The following is a 22,905-nucleotide window of genomic DNA, read 5'->3' as shown; positions in this document are numbered from 1 at the left end:
TCTTTGAACCAAAAGTTATTGAAGTGTCTTTATTTTTCTTAAGAGAGAGGAGAGGAGACAGAGAGACAGACTCTGGCCTGCACCCCAACCGGAATCCGCCTGGCAACCGCCACGTGGGGCCGATGCTCTGTCCACCTGGGGCTGTGCTCCCAACCAACCTATTTTTAGCACATGAGGCGGAGGCTCCAGGAGCCATCCTCTGCACCCAGGGACTGATGCACTTAAACCAATCTAGCCATGATTGGAGAAGGGGAAGAGAGAGAAAGAGAGGGGGAAGAGGGTGAGGTAGAGAAGCAGATGGTTGCTTGTCACGTATGCTCTGATCAGGAATTGAACCTGGGACATCCACAGGCCAGGCTGACGCTCGACCACTGAACCAACCAGCCAGGGCCGAAGATTCTTTAAGTGTAGTAATTAAAACAATTTTTTGACTGACCGGGTAGTGGCACAGTGGATAGAGCGTCGGACTGGGATGCGGAGGACCCAGGTTCGAGACCCCAAGGTTGCCAGCTTGAGCGCGGGCTCATCTGGTTTGAGCAAGGCTCACCAGCTTGAGTCTAAGGTCGCTGGCTCACTCAGTCTACCGGGTCAAGGCACATATGAGAAAGCAATCAATGAACAACTAAGGTGCCGCAACGAAGAACTGATGCTTCTCATCTCTCTCCCTTCCTGTCTGTCCCTCTCTCTGACTCTCTGTCTCAGTCACTAAATGAATAAATAAATAACAATTTTTAAAAATTTGGAGATGGTTATGTCATTTTAAATTACATTTGAGAATAGTTTATCAACTCTTGAACAGTGTTACCTGTTAATGATTTTCTGTCTCCTGAGTTAGACGAAGACTCAGCATGCCTTTTCTGTCCTAAACATGTTCCACCTCTCTGGGTGAAATAAAGACTCTTGAATTCTTTTTGATTTACATTAGAATCAGAAGCACAATATAAATCCAAACTGTGGACAGATGGTAATTCTTTCCAGAAAGTCTCGTTAGTCCCAGCATTGGAACTTCTGCATAGAAAGCCTTCTAACTCATCCGGCAGACCTCTTTGCTGATTAGTGAACAAATTCTCTTTCTGATAGTACCTCTTGTCACATGTAGTCTGTTCCGCACCATACTGGAAGTTGAATGAGTGATTCTGTTTTTCCCACACATTTTTCTTAAAGTTCCAATATGTAGGAGATTGAGAGCCTTCTAATGAAAAGATAGGGACAGATACGTCTTTATTTATAAGTCTTTTTGCTTCATGAGTTTCCTTTTTCTGATCATTTATAAACTCAAGGGCAACTCTCTTCTGAGTGTTGATTGGTGATATTCTGGCTTCACAATTCATTTGTGTTAGACCCAAAGAAAAGACATCTGTCTGTGAATCATTCTGGCTTAAAAAGGAGCTCCCAGCTGAGTTCATTGATTCCATATTAATCAGAAAAGAATTATTCTGCACTATGTTAGGGTTACAACTGGAGTCTTTCCAATAGCTGGTCTGACTGTAAGAAGTCGCAGGTGGTAAAGTGCATGGTATTTCTCTTTCTTTTAGTCCCATAAAGGAAAAGTTATCATTTGAAGTGGTGTTTGTGTCTTCCTGTACTGTCTCTCCTAAGTCTGAATACTGGTAATAGTCATGTTCTTGAATGACATCGTCTGAAAAGTGAGAAGCTGAACTCTGAGAAGGGAAGGTACTAGTCTGATTCCTATTTTTCTGAGGTGATGAAATTTGAGGTGATTTTGTTATGGAAGAAGAATTAATCTTGAAAAAGGAAGTGATGTCACAAAAATGCTAAAAATAGTTAAAAATTAATTAATACATACAAATATAATATGAACACCAGTCAAATATAAATAATAATGCTTATATATATGGAAAGCAGGCTAAATATAAATAAAGTTCATTCATAGGTATTATATCGACCCATGTAATAACAACATAACTAGGTTCCATTAAAAGAAAAACTTACTGTAATTTGCATCTATTTTCTAATCAGTTATAAAATAATTTTTAGTTACACAAGTTATACTTGAATACTATTTCCTCAATAAAAATTTTCAAATTTTACCAATAAGGCTAAATTTCTCTTTCTCTTTCTTATTTTTCTTTTCTTTTTATTTTTGGAGAGAGAGGGTAGGGGAGAGAGAAGCATCAACTCGTTGTTCCACCTACTGATTGCTTCTCATACCTGCCCTGACCAGGGCACCTGGGTGGGCGTCAAGCTGGTGCCCTCAGGATGGAGCCAGCGATCCAGGACAATGCTCCATCTACCGTGCCAATGGCCAGAGCAAGTTCTCATTACTATTAGAATGAAGGGTGTCAGGATTATTTGCAAGAGATAATGTAAGCTCATATGAATAGAGTGTTTAATTAAATATTTGGGGTACAATAACATTTCAAAATTATTTAAAGTGTGATAAATACTGAATTATCTATATAAACTTTGAAATGTATAATATGATTCCCAGCCAATGAGAACTCTGTATAAAATTTAGTTCAAGTAAATTAATTCTTTGCTATGTGAAGTCCGAAACAATTATACTTGGATAATTTCATTTTCATATGGTAAAAAAAATAAATGCCCAAGTGGAAAGGAAATAAACCTATATAAGAATATAGATCTCAAACAACTAACCTTTAACACTTTTTCTGGAATTTCAGGTAAGAGTTCCCGAAGTTGACAGAGAGTTGCTAATAATATCCAGTGTAGTGAAGGTCCTTTTTTTAACATGAGCTGAGCCACCAATGGATTAATACATGGAAAGTCAAGTAAGTACATTTCTTCCTAGAAACGAGTTTAAGAAAAAATCAGCCAGTGGTTTTTTGAAAGTGACTCATTTTATTCTACTTATTCTATCATATTAAAACTTTCATCATTGCACTTACACTCAATTTGAGTTTCTGGGACAGAAACTTCTTTGGCAGTAAAGATTTGTACACTCTCAGAATAGGATCTGAAAGTTTAACCGTTCTAATCACTTATCCAAAAAGATTTGTTACAGATCATCTTCACATGACAATTGTTTTAGCTAATGTTACATTTTCTAAAGAGAAATATTTTCAGGGACTTAGTTTAGGACCTCAAGATTTCTTAATAGATAATATACCATCACTGTTTGATTAGGATGAACCAAGTTTATGATATTTCAGAGATGTTATAATCTCAGAATGCCTCGTTGTAAAGAGTATACAGGAAGAACTCTATCAACTAGAACTGAATTTGATAGTGTAAAATGTATATTTTCAGGGAGATCTCATAAATGTCTAGAAATATAGCAATCATCTCTACTATTGCATATTCCCTTTTTTCCTGGATTACATTGGCTTTTTGCACCCTCTTTGTTTATGAAATGACAGACATGTGAGCAGTTTGGACATACCTTGGTAGAAATTTCACACGTATACACATGTCATAGTTAATTATACCCCTACTTGCTGGTAGTACTGTGTTCTGTTTAACCATGTAAAAGGTCTGTGATTTAATATATATGAATATTTTATTTATTTGTTTTGGAATTTTAGTTTTTTTAATAGGTAAAATGTCACATGGTTCAAAATTCTAAAGGTACTGAAAGGTGAAGAGTCTCATTCTCAGTCCATAACCCCCATTCTCTCTGGAGATAAGAAATGTTATCATTACTTGGTATCCTTCCAGATGTATATATTCATTTATAAACAGATACATATAAATATTAATCTTCCCTTGTTATACACAAATGGCAGCATACTGCATGCTCTGTCCTGAGACTTTCATTTTTCACTTAACACTCTATCTTGGAGATTATTTCCTGTTAGTACATAAAGAGCCCTGTCATTCTTTCCTTGATGGCCTCATGATTTGCTTATTTTTTTTAACAATAATAGAAACACTAAATTGATATGAGATTTTAGAATTCTTTTTTAATTTTTATTTTTTACAGAGACAGAGTCAGAGAGAGGGACAGACAGACAGGAAGGGAGATGAGAAGCATCAGTTTTTCATTGCGGCACTTTAGTTGTTCATTGATTGCTTTCTCATATGTGCCTTGACCGTGGGGCTACAGCAGACCGAGTAACCCCTTGCTCGAGCCAGTGATCTTGGGTCCAAGCTGGTGAGCTTTGCTTAAACCAGATGAACCTGTGCTCAAACTGGCGACCTTGGGGGTCTCAAACCTGGGTTCTCCGCATCCCAGTCTGACACTCTACCCACTGCGCCACCGCCTGGTCAGGCAGATCTTGGAAATAGATATGCTCAAACAAAAGGAATTTCTAAAAATTAATTATTTAATCTTATAAGTATTTCACAATTCTACTTTGAATTTCAATTATATAGTTGAATTACTGACAAATCATGGAATGATAAAATTTTGCTATTCTCTTAATAAATTTACTGCTCTAAAATGTCTAAATTTAGGAATTTGAAAAATAGCAATGTTTTTTAAAATATCAGGCATTGAAATCATTAGTTCACCCTATAATAACTTAGATTAGAAAGTTCATTATAAAAGATCCCATTAATACAGTTCTGTGAAATTAAAAATAGAAATGACTCTGGAAAATGATCTGAGTAAATGTTCATTATGGTTATTGGCATAGATGCTCATGTAAAAGTTAGAGGACGAAAATGTGCTACCAGAAAGAGAATTCAAATACATGTATTTATATTTGCTTTGCAAATATCTAATTTCCTTATTTAGAAAATAAACCTTAGATGGTGAAACTTCAAGCCAGGATTTATCCAACCATTCATGAGGATCTCTCTTCGAGGTCATTAAATTGTGGTCAGCAATTTGTCGAATTATCAATCCAGTCTCTTCCACTCCTGGGGAAAGTATGAGCTAAAAAAATATATATGTACTTAATGTTAGACTATAGAAAATATTAGGAAGCAAACTATCATTCATAATTGTTTATAATTAGAAGAAAAATAAAAAACAGCAGATTCTAATCATTGAGCACTATTATAGGTATATAAGTAGAAATGAGATTAGTTAGGACGCTCTAAGTGAAAGTGCTAAAGGCCTAAATTTAGGGAAAGAGAAGTCACTGCAGAGTTAGTATAATTTATTAAAATGTCTATGTGAAATCCAGGACATTTTATTTGTGAGGATAAGTAACTGTCTTTCCTTCAACTATGGTATTCTTATAGTTTCCACTTTTTAGAACTAAACTGTTTCTCTTCACTTTCACTGACATTTATTAATAAAATCTTTTAAATACATTTGACACTATATTTCATCTATATGAGAAGAAAAAGCAATTTGAATATCACTAGTAATAATAATTTTTCTTCTTTTTCTAGGTTCACTTAATAGTTCTCAACTAAAATACAAAGTTTAAAAACATAGTGTAAGACTTTTCAAAAACAAAGTTAAAAATAAAAGATATTTGCAGATGAATTTGAAGATCTATCCAAAAAGACATAAAATATAGTTTTGTTTTAGAGTAGCCTTCCCCAGCATTTTGGGAATTTCTCCTCCAATCTTAGCTTATTTAGTAATAAGATACCCCTGCCAAAAATGTGTGTATTAAACTAAACTCTAAAAAAGAATTTCTAAAGTCCCCCTGCTTCCTGTCACTTGTGTTTTCTTCTTTGCCCTTCTCGCTTCTGAAATGCCAGTCTTTCTCTTCCTCTTTCATTTCTATCTTTATCTTCGTCTTCTTTTAGTTTCGGTTGAAGGAAATATAGTTCATGGGTTAACAATTTAATGTGGACAGAGAAATACTACCCTAAACAGTTGTATCTTAGAAATATAAATATCCTGTCCTGAAGCAGAAATTTAAGAAGCAAGGACTATACAAATCTCTCAAAATAATTATGACAGTTTTTTTCTTTCATAAGAATTTAAAATATAACTATTAGTACATACCTGGGGATTATATGTATTCTAAAGAAGGATGTATTTGGGGCAAATGTCCTAAAGGAAGTAGTGTTTGACATGAGCAGAAAAGGACAACACTACGAAGGCTGGCAAGAAGGTTTGGGGAATAGTATTCCCAGGGGCAAACAGGCCAGAATAACATTTTTGTGCAGTGGCTGAGAGGTGATTGCATGGGGGCTTATTCAAGAAATGGTGAGTAGAACAATGTTAACGGAAGGATCACTAGGTCCAAACTGTGGTATTTGAGTTCAGCTAAGCTTGACCTCTATCTTGAATCAAATAGGAAGCTATGGAAGGTCTTTTGAGCAAGAAAATGCAACTCAACAACAACTATTTCTCAAGTGCCTGGTATGTACTTGGCCCTTGCACTGCACCTACTTGTACTCTGCTGGGTGCCAAGAATAAAAAATAAATAAGCATGTTCTCATTCTTCCAGAAGCTTACTATCTTGGGAGTGGATATTCACAGGCATAATACAAAAATGTAATTGGTGTCAATATATATAACACACTTCAGTGGGAAAAAAGTAGAAATGAGATTAGTTAGGAAGCTCTAAGTGAAAGTGCTAAAGGCCTAAATTTAGGGAAATAGCAGTGGGAGTATAAAGAAGAGACATTCTAGAGAAGTCACGGCAGAGTTAGAAGGAGGATGTAGCCACTGATTATATTAGAATCCTTTTCTTATGGCTGAGTAGTATTCCATAGTATATATGTATCAAAGCTTTTTAATCCACTCGTCCTCTGACAGACACTTGGGCTGATTCCAGATCTTCGCTATTGTGAACAATGCTGCTATAAACATGGGGGTACATTTCTCCTTCTGGAACCATTCTATGGTGTCCTTGGGGTATATTCCTAAAAGTGGGATAGCTGGGTCAAAAGGCAGTTCGATTTTCAATTTTTTGAGGAATCTCCATACTGTTTTCCACAGAGGCTGATGACATCGGATCATTTACAGTAACATGGATGGACCTTGATAACATTATACGGAGTGAAATAAGTAAATCAGAAAAAAACTAAGAACTATATGAACCAATGCATAGATGGGACATAAAAATGAGACTTAGAGACATGGACAAGAATGTGATGGTAACAGGGCGTGGGGTGGAGGGGTGGGGAAGGGGCAAGGAAGGAGAGGGAGGGAGTAGAGGGAGGGTAGGGGCACAAAGAAAACCAGATAGAAGGTGACGGAGGACGATTTGACTTTGAGTGAGGGGTATGCAGCATAATCAAAGGTCAAAATAATCTGGAGATGTTTTCTTGGAACATATGTACCCTGATTTATCAATGTCACTGCATTAAAATTAATAAAAATAAGATTAAAAAAAAAAGAATCCTAATGCCCTGAACTAAATTTGGGGAAGGATGAGAGGTTGTATTTCATGCACACAGAGTCTGAGGTACCTGTGGGATACTCGTGTGGAGCTTTCCAGTAGAATGCTAGAATATAGGTGCAGGCCTTAACAAAAAGTGAGGACAATTTTTAAGGATTATACTCAGAAATAAAAGTTCAATTTGTGGGAATGGTTGAGTTTATCAAGGATGACTATGAAGTGACAACTGAAGAGTACTGAGCCCCAAATTTGGAGGAATGTCTAAATTTCAGAGCAAGGACATTGAAAAAAAAAGCTACGGAAGGAAACTAGTTCAAATTATCCAATCATTATTCATATGTCATAAGATTTCCATTTTACATAAAATAAAAACTTAGTATGTCTTTCATAAGTGAACATTTTTGTTCAAAGGATATATTTTTTTCTTTATATCCTGCTATGTTTGAAAAAAAAATCTGAGTAGTAGTTAAGAGATAAAATATGATTTTAAATTTATTAGACTGAAGGTTTTTAGAATAGTTTAGGTGGAAAGAATATTCATTAATTTGAAAACTGTTCTTTATTTGGCTTTTAAGCAGTTTTGGTTTCCCTATTTAATGTCCTCACTGGGCATGTGAGTTTGGGTATAATTTTGGTTTATGGGCAATACTTATGAACAAACATAGGAAAAGAATACCTTTACATCCAGTTCTTCCGATTTTAGCCCAAATGAAACTAGCGCTGCATAAGTCAGTGCTAGGTGATGAAGTGTCTCTTCTGTAAGATAGTACCTAAAAAGATTATACTACTATATTTCCACTCATTTGACATCTGATTATACTTACTAAAAATTCATTTTGTTTTCTACATTTCATAATGTTATTAGAATAACCTAAGATAATACTAGTGTGGTAGACTCCTGTTTTTTGTCTTCTCAGCACTTTTTTTAAAAACAATTTCTACCTCCATTTTTAAATAATACTGTTAAATCCAGGGGATGCTGGGGTGGGGGTAGGAAGGGGAGAAATTAATTCATTCCCTTATTGGTCAGTGTCTTAGCATGAGTTTTTTTGTAATTCTCCAGTTCTGCACATTAATGAAAGTATAGTAAGATACAAGTTAATTGGTGTATTTAATAACATTTTAGAGAGACATGATTAAAGAATGTCTTGTCTTTTTTTTTTTTTTTTTTTTTTTTTACAGGGACAGAGAGAGTCAGAGAGAGGGATAGATAGGGACAGACAGACAGGAAGGAAGAGAGATGAGAAGCATCAATCGTCAGTTTTTTGTTGCAACACCTTAGTTGTTCATTGATTGCTTTCCCATATGTGCCTTGACTGTCAGCAGACTAAGTAACACTTTGCTCAAGCCAGTGACCTTGGGTCCAAGCTGGTGAGCTTTTGCTCACACCAGATGAGCCTGCGCTCAAGCTGGCGACCTCGGGGTCTCGAACCCAGGTCCTCCGCATCCCAATCCAATGCTCTATCCACTGTGCCACCACCTGGTCAGGCAAGACTGTCTTATCTTTTAACAGACAAGTCTAGAATTAAAGGGTAATAAAAACCCTGGCTGAATAGCTCAGTTGGTTAGGGCATTGTCTCAATATGCCAAGGTTGAGGGTTCAATCCCCAGTCAGAGCACATACCAGAACATATTGATGATTCTCTTTCTCTCTCTCTCTCTCTCTCTCTCCCCCCCTTCCTCTGTCTCTAAACTCAATAAAACTTTTAAAAAGTACTATGTCATAAGATTTCCATTTTACAGCAAATAAAAAAAGCCACAATTCTTTGTGAGGTAGAGGAGGAGGAGATGATAATCTGTACAGAATGTCCAAGGGAAATATAGTTCCAGCCCTGGCTGGTTGGCTCAGCGGTAGAGCGTCGGCCTAGCGTGCGGAGGACCCGGGTTCGATTCCCGGCCAGGGCACACAGGAAAAGCGCCCATTTGCTTCTCCACCCCTCCGCCGTGCTTTCCTCTCTGTCTCTCTCTTCCCCTCCCGCAGCCAAGGCTCCATTGGAGCAAAGATGGCCCGGGCACTGGGGATGGCTCTGTGGCCTCTGCCTCAGGCGCTAGAGTGGCTCTGGTCGCAACATGGCGACGCCCAGGATGGGCAGAGCATCGCCCCCTGGTGGGCAGAGCATCGCCCCATGGTGGGCGTGCCGGGTGGATCCCGGTCGGGCGCATGTGGGAGTCTGTCTGACTGTCTCTCCCTCTTTCCAGCTTCAGAAAAAATGAAAAAATAAAAATAATAATAAAAAAAAAGAAATATAGTTCCAAAATCTCGATTTGTTTTCCTATGAGTGTGACTCCATCTTGAGAATCTCTGACGTAAAGCAAACTATCAATAGAAGAGCAAGTCAAATATCTGCATAGCTACTTCTATTCACAGAAGAGGATTGAATAACTTAAAAAAATACAAATGTAACTTTAGATGAAGAAATGCTTACTTACTCTGAATTTAATGTTTTCTTGGCATATAAAATTATCCAACAATAGCTGTACTGGAATGATAATGCCATCAGTCTCATAATGATGTTGTCTGATGCCTTTTCACAATTCAATTCTTCTAGGTCCTACCAGAAAGTGAATAAAATAAAAAGTTCCCCTAAGTTAACAGTTGTTATGAAAGAACTATATATAAATTATATAAATAAGATATATATATATATATATATATATATATATATATATATATATAATTATACGGTCTACCAGAAAGTACTGTCCGTTTTTGGAATAAAACAAAATACAAATTTTTCTTACCGTCAATAAACTTTATTAAGTAATATAATTGCCATTATTATTAATGATTTCTTGCCAGCGTGAGGGCAATTTGCATATCCCATTTTTGAAAAATGTTTTATCTTTTGATGCGAAAATTGAAGCAGTGCTTGTTTGATATCTTCTTCATTTTTGAATTTTTTGCCCTTCAAAAAATTTTGTAAGGACAAAAACAAGTGATAGTCAAAGAGTGCTAAATCCGGGGAATATGGTGGATGCAACAGAATTTCCCAGCCTAGTTCTGCAATTTTTTGACGAGTCCCCAAAGCAGCATGTGGCCTGGCATTATCATGACGCAGTATGATGTTTTTCCTATTGAACATCGCTGGCCTCTTTTCTTGGACTGCTGTCTTTAAATTATCCAGTTTCTGACAATACTTCTCCAAATTGAGCTTTTCGTTGGGTTTTAAAAGCTCATAATGTATTGGTCCTCGAATATCCCACCATATACACAACATTCTCTTATTCAGAGTCAAATTTGGTTTAGAGGTGGAAGGGCTAGGTTTTCCGGGTTCACAATATGCCCTTTTCCTTATGATGTTCTCGTAGGTAATCCACTTTTCATCCCCAGTTATCATCCGGTTCAAGAAGGGCTCAATTTTGTTCCAAGCAAGCAGAGATGTGCATATGACGACTCGATCATCCAAATTCTTCTGACTTAATTCATGTGGCACCCATCTTGAATATTTCCACACCAATCCTGTCTTCCAAATATGGTCCGAAATGGTTTGCTGAGCTGAATTAAGCCTTTCTGCAATCTCCGATGTTGTCAGAAAAGGATCTTGCTCCAACATGGTCTTAACAACATCGTCATCGATCAAAGATGGTCGCCCAGAATGTGGCTTATCAGAAAGGTCAAAATCACCTGTTTTGAATTTTTCGAACCATCTTCTGCATGTCCTATCAGAAACTGTACCTTCACCAAACACTTTCAATAAATTTCTACATGCTTCTGTAGCATTTCTTCCTTGTTGAAATCCATATCAAATACAGTGGTGTAAATGAACTTTATCAGTAGCCATGGGTACACTATGGCTTCACACATAAGACTAACGTGAATCAATTTTGTTTCAGTTAATTTGCTACGTCAGTATGTATACATTAAGTGATAAAAATAGAGAGGCACACATGCGCCAAATAAAAGTGCTTACGTGTTGAAACTTGTTGTGATAGAAACGGACAGAACTTTCCGGTAGACCTGATATAAATTACAACTTGAGAAGCATGAGCATGGGTTTCTGTTTTATGAAAAAATTAAAATTGTACTGGAAGTAGTAGGGGGGAAGCTACAGATGATGTAAAACAGCTAGGGATGGTTTCAGCCAGAAAGTCTCACATATCTCCCCAAGTCCTAGAGATGAAGGAAGCAGCTAGAGTGCCCTGTTTGGGTCAAGTCCCTTATAGACAGGGATCTGGCTATTCCTAAAGGCAATGAAAAATATGTGTAAACTAGATAATTTGTTCCAAATGCTTACTTAAGGAAGTTGAGAAAGCAGCAATTAATCTCTATCTAATGGTCTAGAATTCTCCTTTTCCTTTAACACAATTTTCAATAGAGTCAATAATTCAGAAAGTGGCTTACTCGAACAGTAACTTACATAACTATGGATTAAAACAGTTTCCCCAGACGATATTTCCACCACCCCCCAGCCTGACCAGGTGGTGGCACAGTGGATAGAGCGTTGGACTGGGATGCAAAGAACCCAGGTTCGAAACCCCAAGGTCGCCAGCTTAAGCGTGGGCTCACTGGCTTGAGTGCAGGGTGGTTGGCTTGAGCATGGGATCATAGACATGTCCCATGGTCACTGGCTTAAACCCAAAGGTTGTTGGCTTGAAGCCCAAGGTGGCTGGCTTGAGCCCAAGGTTGCTGGCTGGAGCAAGGGGTCACTTGCTCTGCTATAGGACCCCGGTCAAGGCACATATGAGAAAACAATCAATGAACAACTAAGGTGCCGCAACAAAGAATGAATGCTTCTCATCCTTCTCCCCCTTCCTGTCTGTCTGTCCCTATCTGTCCCTCTCTCTCTCTCTGTCTCTGTCAAAAAAAAAAAATTCCCCCCCAAAGAATTATTTTTTTAAGAACCTTAAATATACAAGATACAATATCTCTTAAGAATCCCTCTAACAGAGTTTTGTGTTTCCACCATGTAATTCTTACATTGTTAATATTTGTTTATAATATTTGTCATTAATTAATACTCCCTACTGTCAAACTGATTTCTGCTTCCCACTCCACCCTATTAAAATAATTTCTTTGTAATTTGTACTCCAATCAAGCAAACATCAGGGAGATTTAGTCAAGAATTTATACATCTTAAATTATAACCAATTTGGATTTTTGAAGAGAATTTCTCTCTTTTAAAAACCAGCTTATTTACAGGCAGTCTCTACGTACCTTACGGGAAATCCCATATTACCAATCACGGATTAACATACTACCCCCCTTTGTAGTGGCTAGGATTTAGTTTTAAAGTTTTCAACACTATAAATGTGTTTTCAAACAGGTCAGTATACAATATTAAAGATTCCATGTCTGCTTTGTCTTACAGTATGTTAGACACTGGAAGGCATCTAAGAAGCTTGGTAAAGGCACTTTCCATGGAGATGATTTCGGCACCTGCTGCCCACTTGCAGTTTGGGAAGAGGTCACTATAGATTATGGTTGAGCTCTCCATAGGAAAGCTAATAATAAATATATTTAATTTATTTGATTTCTATTCTTTTACTATATAGTTTTACCTGCAAAATGATGGCGGTGTGTTCATCAACTGTCATTACAACATAACCCTCCGTACCACCGAAGTCTTTCAGGGACTCGCTGCAGCACCTCTCCACTAGTGTGATATTATAGCTGCAAAATACAATATTTGGGGGGACATAACAAAATGGCTAAGAAAATTCTTTAGGAAAATCTGTACTGTCCTTCAGCATATTAAGTTATTTGAACTACTGTGCTTTTTTTTTTTTATACATCAACTTATTCTCCTTTATAAATATGAGGGGTGAAATTATGATTTATTCAGTATATTTGATAAATTAGTTGACTACGTGTTTGTTGCCTTAGGTACTTTGCTAAGTATTACTTGCACATAATACTATTACAAATATATTGACCAATTTATTCTTCTCTTTAAATAATAGTCAATGAAACCAAAACATCATGCTATGAGACTAAACATTCTGCATTTATCAGAGTTTTCTTTTCTTATTAAAACTGGCTTAGATTTCAACTACCTTTTATTAGTTCAGAGGTTTCTGTGAATGCCTCACAGCCTCCTTGAGATGTAACCCAATGTCTAACATTCCTATGACAACTTGTGTGCCTTGATAAAGTGTCTTATATGATTTTAAATAGCTCAGTGTTGGTATGATCTTAAAACTAAAGGTCTAAAAACTTGAAAATTTATTTAGACCTATAGCCTTGTTTCACAGGCAGTATTAATAAAGTCCTCTAAATAAGAGTAGACATTCTATTTTTTTTTAGAATAGTCATTCTCAATATTACCAATGACCAAAAATATGACCATATAATTCACATAATAATATCCACACAGGCCCTGGCTGGTTGGCTTAGTGGTAGAGCATCGGCCTGGCGTGCAGGAGTCCTGGGTTCGATTCCTGGCCAGGGCACACCGGAGAAGCACCCATCTGCTTCTCCACCCCTCCCCCTCTCCTTCCTCTCCATCTCTCTCTTCCCCTCCCGCAGCCAAGGCTCCATTGGAGCAAAGTTCGCCCTGGCGCTGAGGATGGCTCCATGGCCTCTGCCTCAGGTGCTAGAATGGCCCTGGTTGCAACAGAGCAATGCCCCTGGTGGGCAGAGCATCGCCCCTGGTGGGCATGCCGGGTGGATCCCAGTCGGGCGCATGTGGGAGTCTGTCTGACTGCCTCCCCGTTTCCAACTTCAGAAAAATACAAAGAAAAAAAAATATCCACACAATATATTATTTGCAGTAACAAAAAATGAAATTAAAATGTAAATTTAAACAATAACATTTTTTTCTCCACAAAATTTACCCATATTACCAAAAGAAATATCTAAGAATTAAGATGGTATACCAGAGGGACAGAAATGTACTGACATAAACTTTCTGGAAGATTATTCTTGTGTGATATATAATACTGGGCCTGACTAAGAGAAAGAGTGCTATATATATATAGAATAACATTTAGCCATTAGGACATATATATCTTTGCTAAAGTTACGAAGTCAATAGCTTACTTGGATTCTAGCAACCGAAGTATTTCTGGAGTATTAAGAAGTCCTTCAGATGCAAAAAACACATATGGAATCTGAATTTCCAAAAGAAAACCACCAAAACTGTCTAACAAGTTGCTTCCTAAATAAGAGAAAATTTATAAATATTTCTTTTTTCTCATTCCTCAGCTTTTTCTATTTTCTTACTAAACATGAGAGTAACAGGTATATGTTCAAGGAGTAATATAAAAATAAAACATGTTCATTGTAAAAAATCAGAAATCAGAATGAAGAAAGGTCTGAAGAATAGAATAAAAACCATATGTTATCCTACTGCCTAAAAAAAAACAGTTAACAGATTTTACTAAAACTATAATAAAAACAGTTTAATATATACTTCTAGGCTTTTTCTATATATTTACTTATGTATATTCTCACACATATATACTCATTTTTAAAAAAAGATAAAAAGGCTTATAATCTACCTGAATGTTAAAATATGCTTTATTCACTTAAATATATATTGGATATTTGCTGTATAAATATAAACTCATCAATATATTGATCACAATAACCCATAGGGAATAACCCATAGGAAGTGATACAGATCAATAGGAAAAGAATAAATACCTCAATAGATAAATGTACAAAGGACATAAAGAGGCAATTTACAACAGAGTGGCTGTACAAGATCAAGTCACAGATAAAGATATATGAATAATAAAATATGCAAATTAACATAGCTGTAAACTATTTTCTGCCTATAATTATGTCAAAGATTTAAAAGATTAATAAAACCTACTTATTGTAAAGATATGGAAAAAATATTCTCACACTATCTGCATAAATATAAATTGGAATAGCATTTCTGAAAGTATATTTTGCAATATATAAATGTATGTATATTTAACCCAGCAATTAATTTTACTTCTTGGAATTCTAATTTCTTAGAACAAGTATATAAAGATTTATAAGATATAACACTACTTTAACTTACAGCAAAATAGTGGAGAATTGAAGCATTATAAATGCATCAAATAAGAAATTAGTTGAACATTTTAAGTTCATCTTTGAAAGAATGAAAGAAGCCTCTGAATACAAACAACAATGTTATCTTTTATCTTTTCTTGGGCCCATGTTCCAATTATTTAATCAATTTAACATTTAGTTCTAAATATCAAAGATTCTAAATAATAATTATGGTATATATTTTAAATTGAGTTAGAATGGCTCAGAATTCAAACTTCCCACTTATACTTGAGGTGGATAGAAAGTAACTTATGGAAAATATTGAAAGAAAGGATGCACTGGGGGTAAAAATCTACAGGCTTTTCATTTAATCGCAGGATTCACATCCTTAGTCATGTGAAGTGAGAAACACAAAGAAACCAAAGGATACACCAAGTGGTTTTAGACTCTTTTCTATGTATTTTGTACAATTCTTTATTGCTTATTAAAAGTTTGCTGAATCAGTCAACATACTGTTACAAGATTCTTCTCTAAAATTCAATAAAATACTATTTAATAAAAGTATCAGATTGATATTAGATATAATTGTGATAAAATTATGTTATTATAAGTAAAATTTAGAAGTTAAACCTAATCAGTAAAGTTTAAAATGAGGAATATGAGGTAAGAGGTAGTTAAAGGACTTGTTCAAGTCACACAGATAGTAGTAGTAAGATTAGAACTTAAACTCAAGACTTCTAATGCTTATTCTCTTTCCATAGATCAGAAACAGAAATCAGAAAATTTTCATTCTATTGGAACAAAGAAAGAATTTTAGTTTATATTCTTACTCTTTAAAACTGTGTCTGGAAGAATCACTTTAAAGGCCATGTATGGAATATTCAATTTTTCGCAGTGCTTAGTCCAACAAGAGTTTTCTGCGTAATTGTATTCCACCACAAATGAGAAATCACCCCAGGGGAAATCTGCTCCAATACATCTGTTATCTACTATTACACAGGAACTTGTACTGAGACAAAAGAAAGTCATGAAAATGGAAATGATTCTTGTACCATTTTTTACTTGAACTGCTAAAAGATAACTGTTTGGGCTTTTTTATTGTTTTCTAGTCTATGCCTACTTATCTTGGAAAAGCATCGGTGTACTTTCTTTGATTTGTTCTTTAATTGTGCTAATCTCTTTCTTTTTAATGATCATACTTTTAAAACCCAATATAAAAAACTATAGACTATTTGACATCCACAAATGCAAGGGACCTTAATTTTATTACCTGAGTCCAATCTATAACAAGCAAATCATCATGAAAAATCAACCTCATTTTCCTACAAATGTGAGATTTTAATCTTTGGGAATCGATATAATAGAATATTACCAAACAACTATGAAATGGTGTTATTTTTTTCTCAATGGGCTTCATAAATGATTTAACAACAAAAAAAGATGGATACTTAAATATCATAAGGTTATCTTTCCCATCTCTGAATTTCATATAACATAGCACCTACTGTAATTAAAATTCCCTACTGCTGCTTTCTACCCAAAGCAATCCAGAGAGATAGAAGTTAAAAGGTATAAATGTCTAGCTTTTATGGGCTTCTATTTAATTTATATATATTTTTTATTGTTTAGATCCAATATTAGGAATAATTTCTATATAAAATAAGGCAAAATAAAAACACTTAAAGTCTGAAACCTATTTAACTATATTAGTCAATGTTATCCCAATAAATCCAATTAAAAATCATTTTTAGACAAGTTGACACTAAATTCATTATTAGCATAAATCCTTTTTAAAAGTTAAATTTTAGGAGAAATTGTGTTTTTCCTGTGGAATTCAGATGTTTCCTCCCCATAGATGAAGAAATACATTTTTACCCACTTAAAACACCTTCAGATTTCAGAAAATCTTTTTTGTTGTTCGAAGGTAGGACAGTCAATGTTAAACCTGTTGGAAAAAAAAGAGTAATGAAAGGAAGGTTTTCCAGTGTTTTGTTCATATATATATTTTTAAGTTGTGTCATATATTTCACCACCACAAAATTGAATTAAAGATCTGTGAACAAGGAAACTACTTAAAATACAATTGGGGGGATTATTTTTCTAAGGCTAGGGTATCAGAAAGTTTAAACCATGGGCAACAATTCTGTGTAAATGTATGTTGTGTATATAAACATGAAAATTCTTAATTTATTATGTAAAATAATAAAGTGGATCAAAAATTTAATTTGTAAATACCAAATTAAACTACCAATTCTGTGCAAATCTATCATGGTAGGCCTGACCAGGAGGTGGCACAGTGGATAGAGCATCAGACTATGATGTGGAAGACCCAGGTTCAAGACCCCAAGGTTGCCAGCTTGAGCGCGGGCTCATCTGGTTGAGCAAAAGCTCACCAACTTGAATCCAAGGTCGCTGGCTTGAGCAAGGGGTTACTCGGTCTGCTGAAGGCCTGTAGTCAAGGCACATATGAGAAAGCAATCAATGAACAACTAAGGTGTTGCAACGTGCAACAATAAACTAATGATTGATGCTTCTCATCTCTCCATCCCTCTCTCTGACTCTCTCTCTCTCTGTCTCTAAAAAAAAAATCTATCATGGCAGATGTTACCTTTTCTCTCTAATAAAAATTTAAGTGCATAACTAAACATCAAGAGACTGCATTTCAATTTAAATTTCATGTTACTAATTTTTAAACAAAATATAATAAACTTAAAAATTTTTTGTACCCACACAGTTTATTACAAACAGAATTAAGAATAGCTAATTCTAGTTCAAAGAAATTCTACACTCTATTAGTGTACTTTGTCAACTGTAAAGTTCACAGGGTATGATGTAGTAAGGATAAGGTAATGCTTAATAATTTTATATTTACTTGAATTGATGCGACATAGTTTTAGTAGCAATAAGGAAGGGAATATGATTTCCCTTTTTTAACTTATAAGGTCATATTATTTAAAAGCTAATCTCCTTAAATGATTTGTACTAGCTATGATTGCAAAGCAGACTGCTTGCTGACTGTACTACTAGGATCTTGCAAACAGAATGATAGAACCTCATCTTCACTTTCTAACACTAGACAAAAAAAAGGGCCTAGTTCCTAGGTATAGAAAATAGTTGCCAGTTATGAAGTAAAAACATTTTTCAGTGTACAAGTCAATATTTTGTGTCAGCAGACCCTGCTGAAATAAAATAGTAAGAGTAGTGATGGTATAATCCCAAATGCCCAAAGAGATAGGGATGTTCAGCATGAAGCTTAGATAAGAAGTGATTTATGCACTGTAATCATTTGTCACTACATTTTAAGTGATATCAAAGAAAAAGGTGCTCCATTAAGTAGGGTTAAGTGTTCTTCATGGGGCAGGAATATTTTCTAAGGTTCTGCACAAAAAATATTCCTTTGGTTACCCAAATCCCTTTGTTTTTAATGTTAACATTGGTCAGCATTTTCCTAATTAAAATTTAAAAATTCCTGTTACCCAGATTCCAGACAACTGTGGCAGGCTCAACCCCACAACTAGGGAATACAGATTAGGACCTGGTCTTTATCCTTCAAAAGCTGACTTTTTAGTGAGGAAAACTGTTAAGAGTTATAGCCCAGGGTGGTAAGTAGTGCCTTAGAAGTATGCACATAAGACCCTGAGTGCACAGAGGAAAATCATTTAACTCAATGCTTCCTGAACAAATGTTTTAACTAATTTTTAAAGTAAGGGAGAAGAGCATGATGACAGCAGGAACAGGAGGTGTAAAGGCATGGAGATATTAAACAATATGATAAATAGTTTGGTAGAGTTAAGGCAAAATACTTTGGAAGATGGCAAAAGATGCAGTCTATAGAGGGAGGAGAAATAGCGAACAAAGGGTGACTAAGGTTGAGGGTGATATTTTATTTTATTTTTAATACTGGAACACTTAAAGATTTGGGGAAAGAGTCGTTATTAAGACAGAAAGGTTGGGCTGTGAAATAACCAATGGAAGCAAGTGTTTGAGCCTACAAGAAGAGAGGGGTCCAAAGCAGAAGGGAAGGATTGGTTTTCAAAGAAATGTTCATATCCTCTAAAGAGAAAGGAGGAAGGATTAAAGAACAGAGAAATAAGGGCAAATTTGGTAGGGATTGTAGGGAGGAAACTCTGATTAAATCAACATTAGAAGGCATAATTCCCTTCTAAAAATTAGGTGGTAAGTGGCATGGTAGGAGTTTGTGGTACAAGAATTAGGAGGATAGAAATGGGAAATAAAATATAGAATGAATGGTAAGAGGTATTAAGAGCCCATATTAAGTTTAGAGAACGTGAGTTTGTAATGGCACCAATCTATTTGATTTTCTCCAATAATGCTCAGCAGCTCCTGTGTAGGAATAGAGATGTTAAATGCCATGATAGATTCAGAATTGAGATTTAAATGGAAGGTACTATAAAAGGACAGGGCTAATTAAAGTAATGGTCACTTCACCAAGTCTGGAAAAAAAACTGAAACAAAAAGAAGGAGTTGACATACTATAGAGCTATAAGACGCTGAAGATCATGAAAGAGCAAGAAGTAGCTATAGACAGAGCAATGTATCAGAGTTTAAAGTTCAGAGATAAGGCAGTTCTGCATTATTGCAAGGTCAATGGCATGGCCAAAGAGTGAGTATCATTTTTGTTGTGGAGGCCAACGAAACTATAAGGTCAGGGTGTTGATTAACACCTTTAACACCTGAAATAATGCCAGGACTAGGAGTAAAGAGAATACCACGAGCCATGTGTACAACTGTCCATGGATAATGGGGTTATTCAGGTGGTTACTAGATCACAGCAATATGGAGAGATAGAGAATGGTATGGCAATATGGCACAGCCTCAAAGGATGGAGGAATACTGTTTTGGAAAAGACAATGGAAAGCAAGAAATGATCTCATCTCATGTGAGAGAGAGAGAGAGAGAAAGAGAGAGAGAGAGAGGGAATCATCAGCGTCTATATGAGAACACAGGAGAAGCAGTGTCATGTGGGGAAAACTGAGTGTTACTTAAGACAAGGAGGTGAAGAAGAAAGAGTTTACATATAAGAAAATGGTTTCACAGCACAAGATGGAAAGGGATGGCAGAGGGAGCAGCAGTCAGTAGAAGAATGAATTGAAGAATGACAGTGGAACAAGAGAGACTTAGGTTCAAATTCTGATTCCCTTACTTACTACCTGTAAGATTCATCATGCTACATCATCTTTATGAACTTCAGCTTCTATATTTGTAAAATTGAGTTAATAAAACCTATTTGTAGAGCTGTTGTAAGTAATCACAATTATTTAGCAACTAGTAGACATTCAATAAAAGGTATCAATTGATAATGATATACACATAAGTACATTTAATATGTATAAGTACATTATAGTATATTTATATTGCAGATTTATAGTCCAGATTGATCTAAAAACTGGTTAGATATCACTGAGTTATTTACTTTTAATGGACAAATTTTATGGTATATTAATTAAAACTTAGTTAGACAATACTTTTTTTTTTTAGCACGGGGGGGGGGACAGGCAGGCAGGAATGGAGAGAGGTGAGAAGCATCAATTCTTCACCGCAGTACCTTAGTTGTTCACTGATTACTTTCTCATATGTGTCTTGACTGAGGGCTCCAGTGGAGCCAATGATCCCTTGTTCAAGCCAGCGACCTTGTGCTTCAAGCCAGCTACCCTGCTCAAGTGGGCAACATCAGGGTTTCTTTTCTTTTTCTATTTCATTATTATTTTTTATTTGAGTAAGAGTCAGGGAGGCAGAGAGACAGACTCCTGCATGCCCCCAACTGGGATCCACCTGGCAAGCCCTCTACCAGGCAATGCTCTGCCCATCTGGGACCGTTGCTCTGTTGCTCAGCAACTGAGCTATTTTAGCACCTGAGGTGAGGCCATGGAGCCATTCTCAGGGCCAACTTGCCCAAACCAATCAAGCCATGGCTGAAGGAGAGGAAGAGAGAGAAAGAGAGAAAGAGTGAGAAAGGGAAGGGGGCGGGGTGGAGAAGTAGATGGTAGCTTCTCCTGTGTGCCCTGAGCAGTAATCAAACCCAGGCCTTCCCCAGGAGATGCTCTACCACTGAGACAACTGGCCAGGGCCAACCTCAGGGATTTGGACCTGGGTCCTCTGTGTCCCAAGCCAATGCTCCATCTGCTGAGCCACCACCTGGTCAGAAACAATACATTTTTATGTTCAAGCATATGTTATCAAATGAAGCATAATTAAAAACTGCCTACCTTCCATTTTGTTAAGGATTTCAATGAGTAAATGTTTTTCACTATCTGAAGCCATTCTTAAAATAATCAGCACCTGGCAAAAGTAAGAATTTCTCATATATGTATTATTCTTTTTCATAGTTTTGCTACAGTGACAAAATAAACTTACTTGGTTACATAAAACTAATAACAATAAGATTACAAAGTAAATATTTGTGTTGTAAAAGATATCATACTTAAAATACAAAGGAATAAATTCTGGTAAGATTAAATATTAATAAGGAAAACATTTTGCAGTAGGATATTCTTAGCATTCTTCAATTATTCCCATATAGGGGATTCTATCTAGACATAAGTTGTCTCTGCCTGTATTATGTAAAACCAATGATTTGATACTATACTTTCATATTTACCATTACAGTTTTTTTTGGGGGGGGTGGACTGAGGACAACAAATCAATTTCAATTTTAATACCAGACAAAATTTTTGAGATTTAGAGAAGCAGTGCATAGAAAACTGTATATAGTAAAAATTACTTTTTAATTGAAGACATACAAATAATGATGCAAATCATCCTTTCTCTAGGTCTCATTTTTTTCTGTCAACTTAAGAAAACGGTCAAGGGACCAATAATATAGACTATATTATAATTAAACGCAAAATTTTATCTTACATCCAGGTCTTTTTTTTTTTTCTTGTGGGCGAGACAGAGAGTCAGAGAGAGGGACAGATAGGGTCAGACAGATAGGAAGGGAGAGAGATGAGACACATAATTCTTCATTGTGGTTCCTTAGTTGTTAATTGATTGATTTCTCATATGTGCCTTGACCAGGGGGCTACAGCAGACCCGAGTGACCCCTTGCATGAGCCAGTGACCTTGGGCTCAAGCTGGTGAGCTTTGCTCAAACCAGATGAGCTCAAGCTCAAGCTGGCGACCTCGGGGTCTTGAACCTGGGTCCTCAGCAGGCCCAGTCTGACGCTCTATCCACAACGCCACCGCCTGTCAGGCACATCCAGTTCTTATTTAAGCTAATTATTACTATCTGCTTTATTCCAGTACTTACCTTAATTTGTGGCTCACTTTTCATCCAATTTAGCATCTTACATTGCAATTCTTGTATTTTGTAGTTGGTTTCCGGCTTTTTCCCCCTAATAAACTGTACAATCTCTAGCTGTCTCCAAATGGTATCCAAATATGAGCCTAAAATGCTTTTGTACACATCTTTTGCATTTGACAAATATTCTGTTAAAAACAAAAGCAGGGAAAAGAAACATGATTTTTTTGTTCTTTGAGAAATTCCATGGTAAAAACCTGAAAGAAAATAAGAGTTAACATAGAAAAAAAAGAATTCAATTTTCCTTTAATCTTTTCCTGATTTTGAAACTCTGTATCTTTAACCTTGAATCTTCCAGTTTGCTAGCTTGGGAAATCAGAAAGCTGGGAAAATATAGAGAATTCTGGAAGGGGCAGGGCAGGCAGCTCAACCCACACAGACCTTTCTTCTGCTGCTAGAGAGAGGGAAGGAGAGGACAACCGAACTTGCTCTTTGACCTCCAGAGGTTCAGAGGAGTGAAAAGGCCCTTCACAAGAAGTGAC

General features: G+C 36.1%; 1 protein-coding gene across 1 annotated transcript in view; it reads right to left on the bottom strand.

Moving 5' to 3' along the window:
• The window catches only part of SHOC1 (shortage in chiasmata 1), a 64,431-nt gene that overhangs the window by 3,179 nt on the left and 38,347 nt on the right, over nt 1-22,905 (bottom strand). Inside the window, 11 exon segments of the mRNA XM_066254671.1 lie at nt 806-1,775; nt 2,620-2,769; nt 4,670-4,801; nt 7,855-7,948; nt 9,609-9,730; nt 12,678-12,789; nt 14,158-14,275; nt 15,933-16,111; nt 16,978-17,047; nt 21,330-21,402; nt 22,373-22,551. Coding sequence (XP_066110768.1) covers nt 806-1,775; nt 2,620-2,769; nt 4,670-4,801; nt 7,855-7,948; nt 9,609-9,730; nt 12,678-12,789; nt 14,158-14,275; nt 15,933-16,111; nt 16,978-17,047; nt 21,330-21,402; nt 22,373-22,551 — 2,199 coding nt within the window.

This window comes from Saccopteryx bilineata, chromosome 2 (genome assembly GCF_036850765.1).
Source record: "Saccopteryx bilineata isolate mSacBil1 chromosome 2, mSacBil1_pri_phased_curated, whole genome shotgun sequence".
In the NCBI taxonomy this organism is placed as follows: domain Eukaryota; kingdom Metazoa; phylum Chordata; class Mammalia; order Chiroptera; family Emballonuridae; genus Saccopteryx; species Saccopteryx bilineata.
This window is presented reverse-complemented; position numbering and strand designations above follow the sequence as displayed.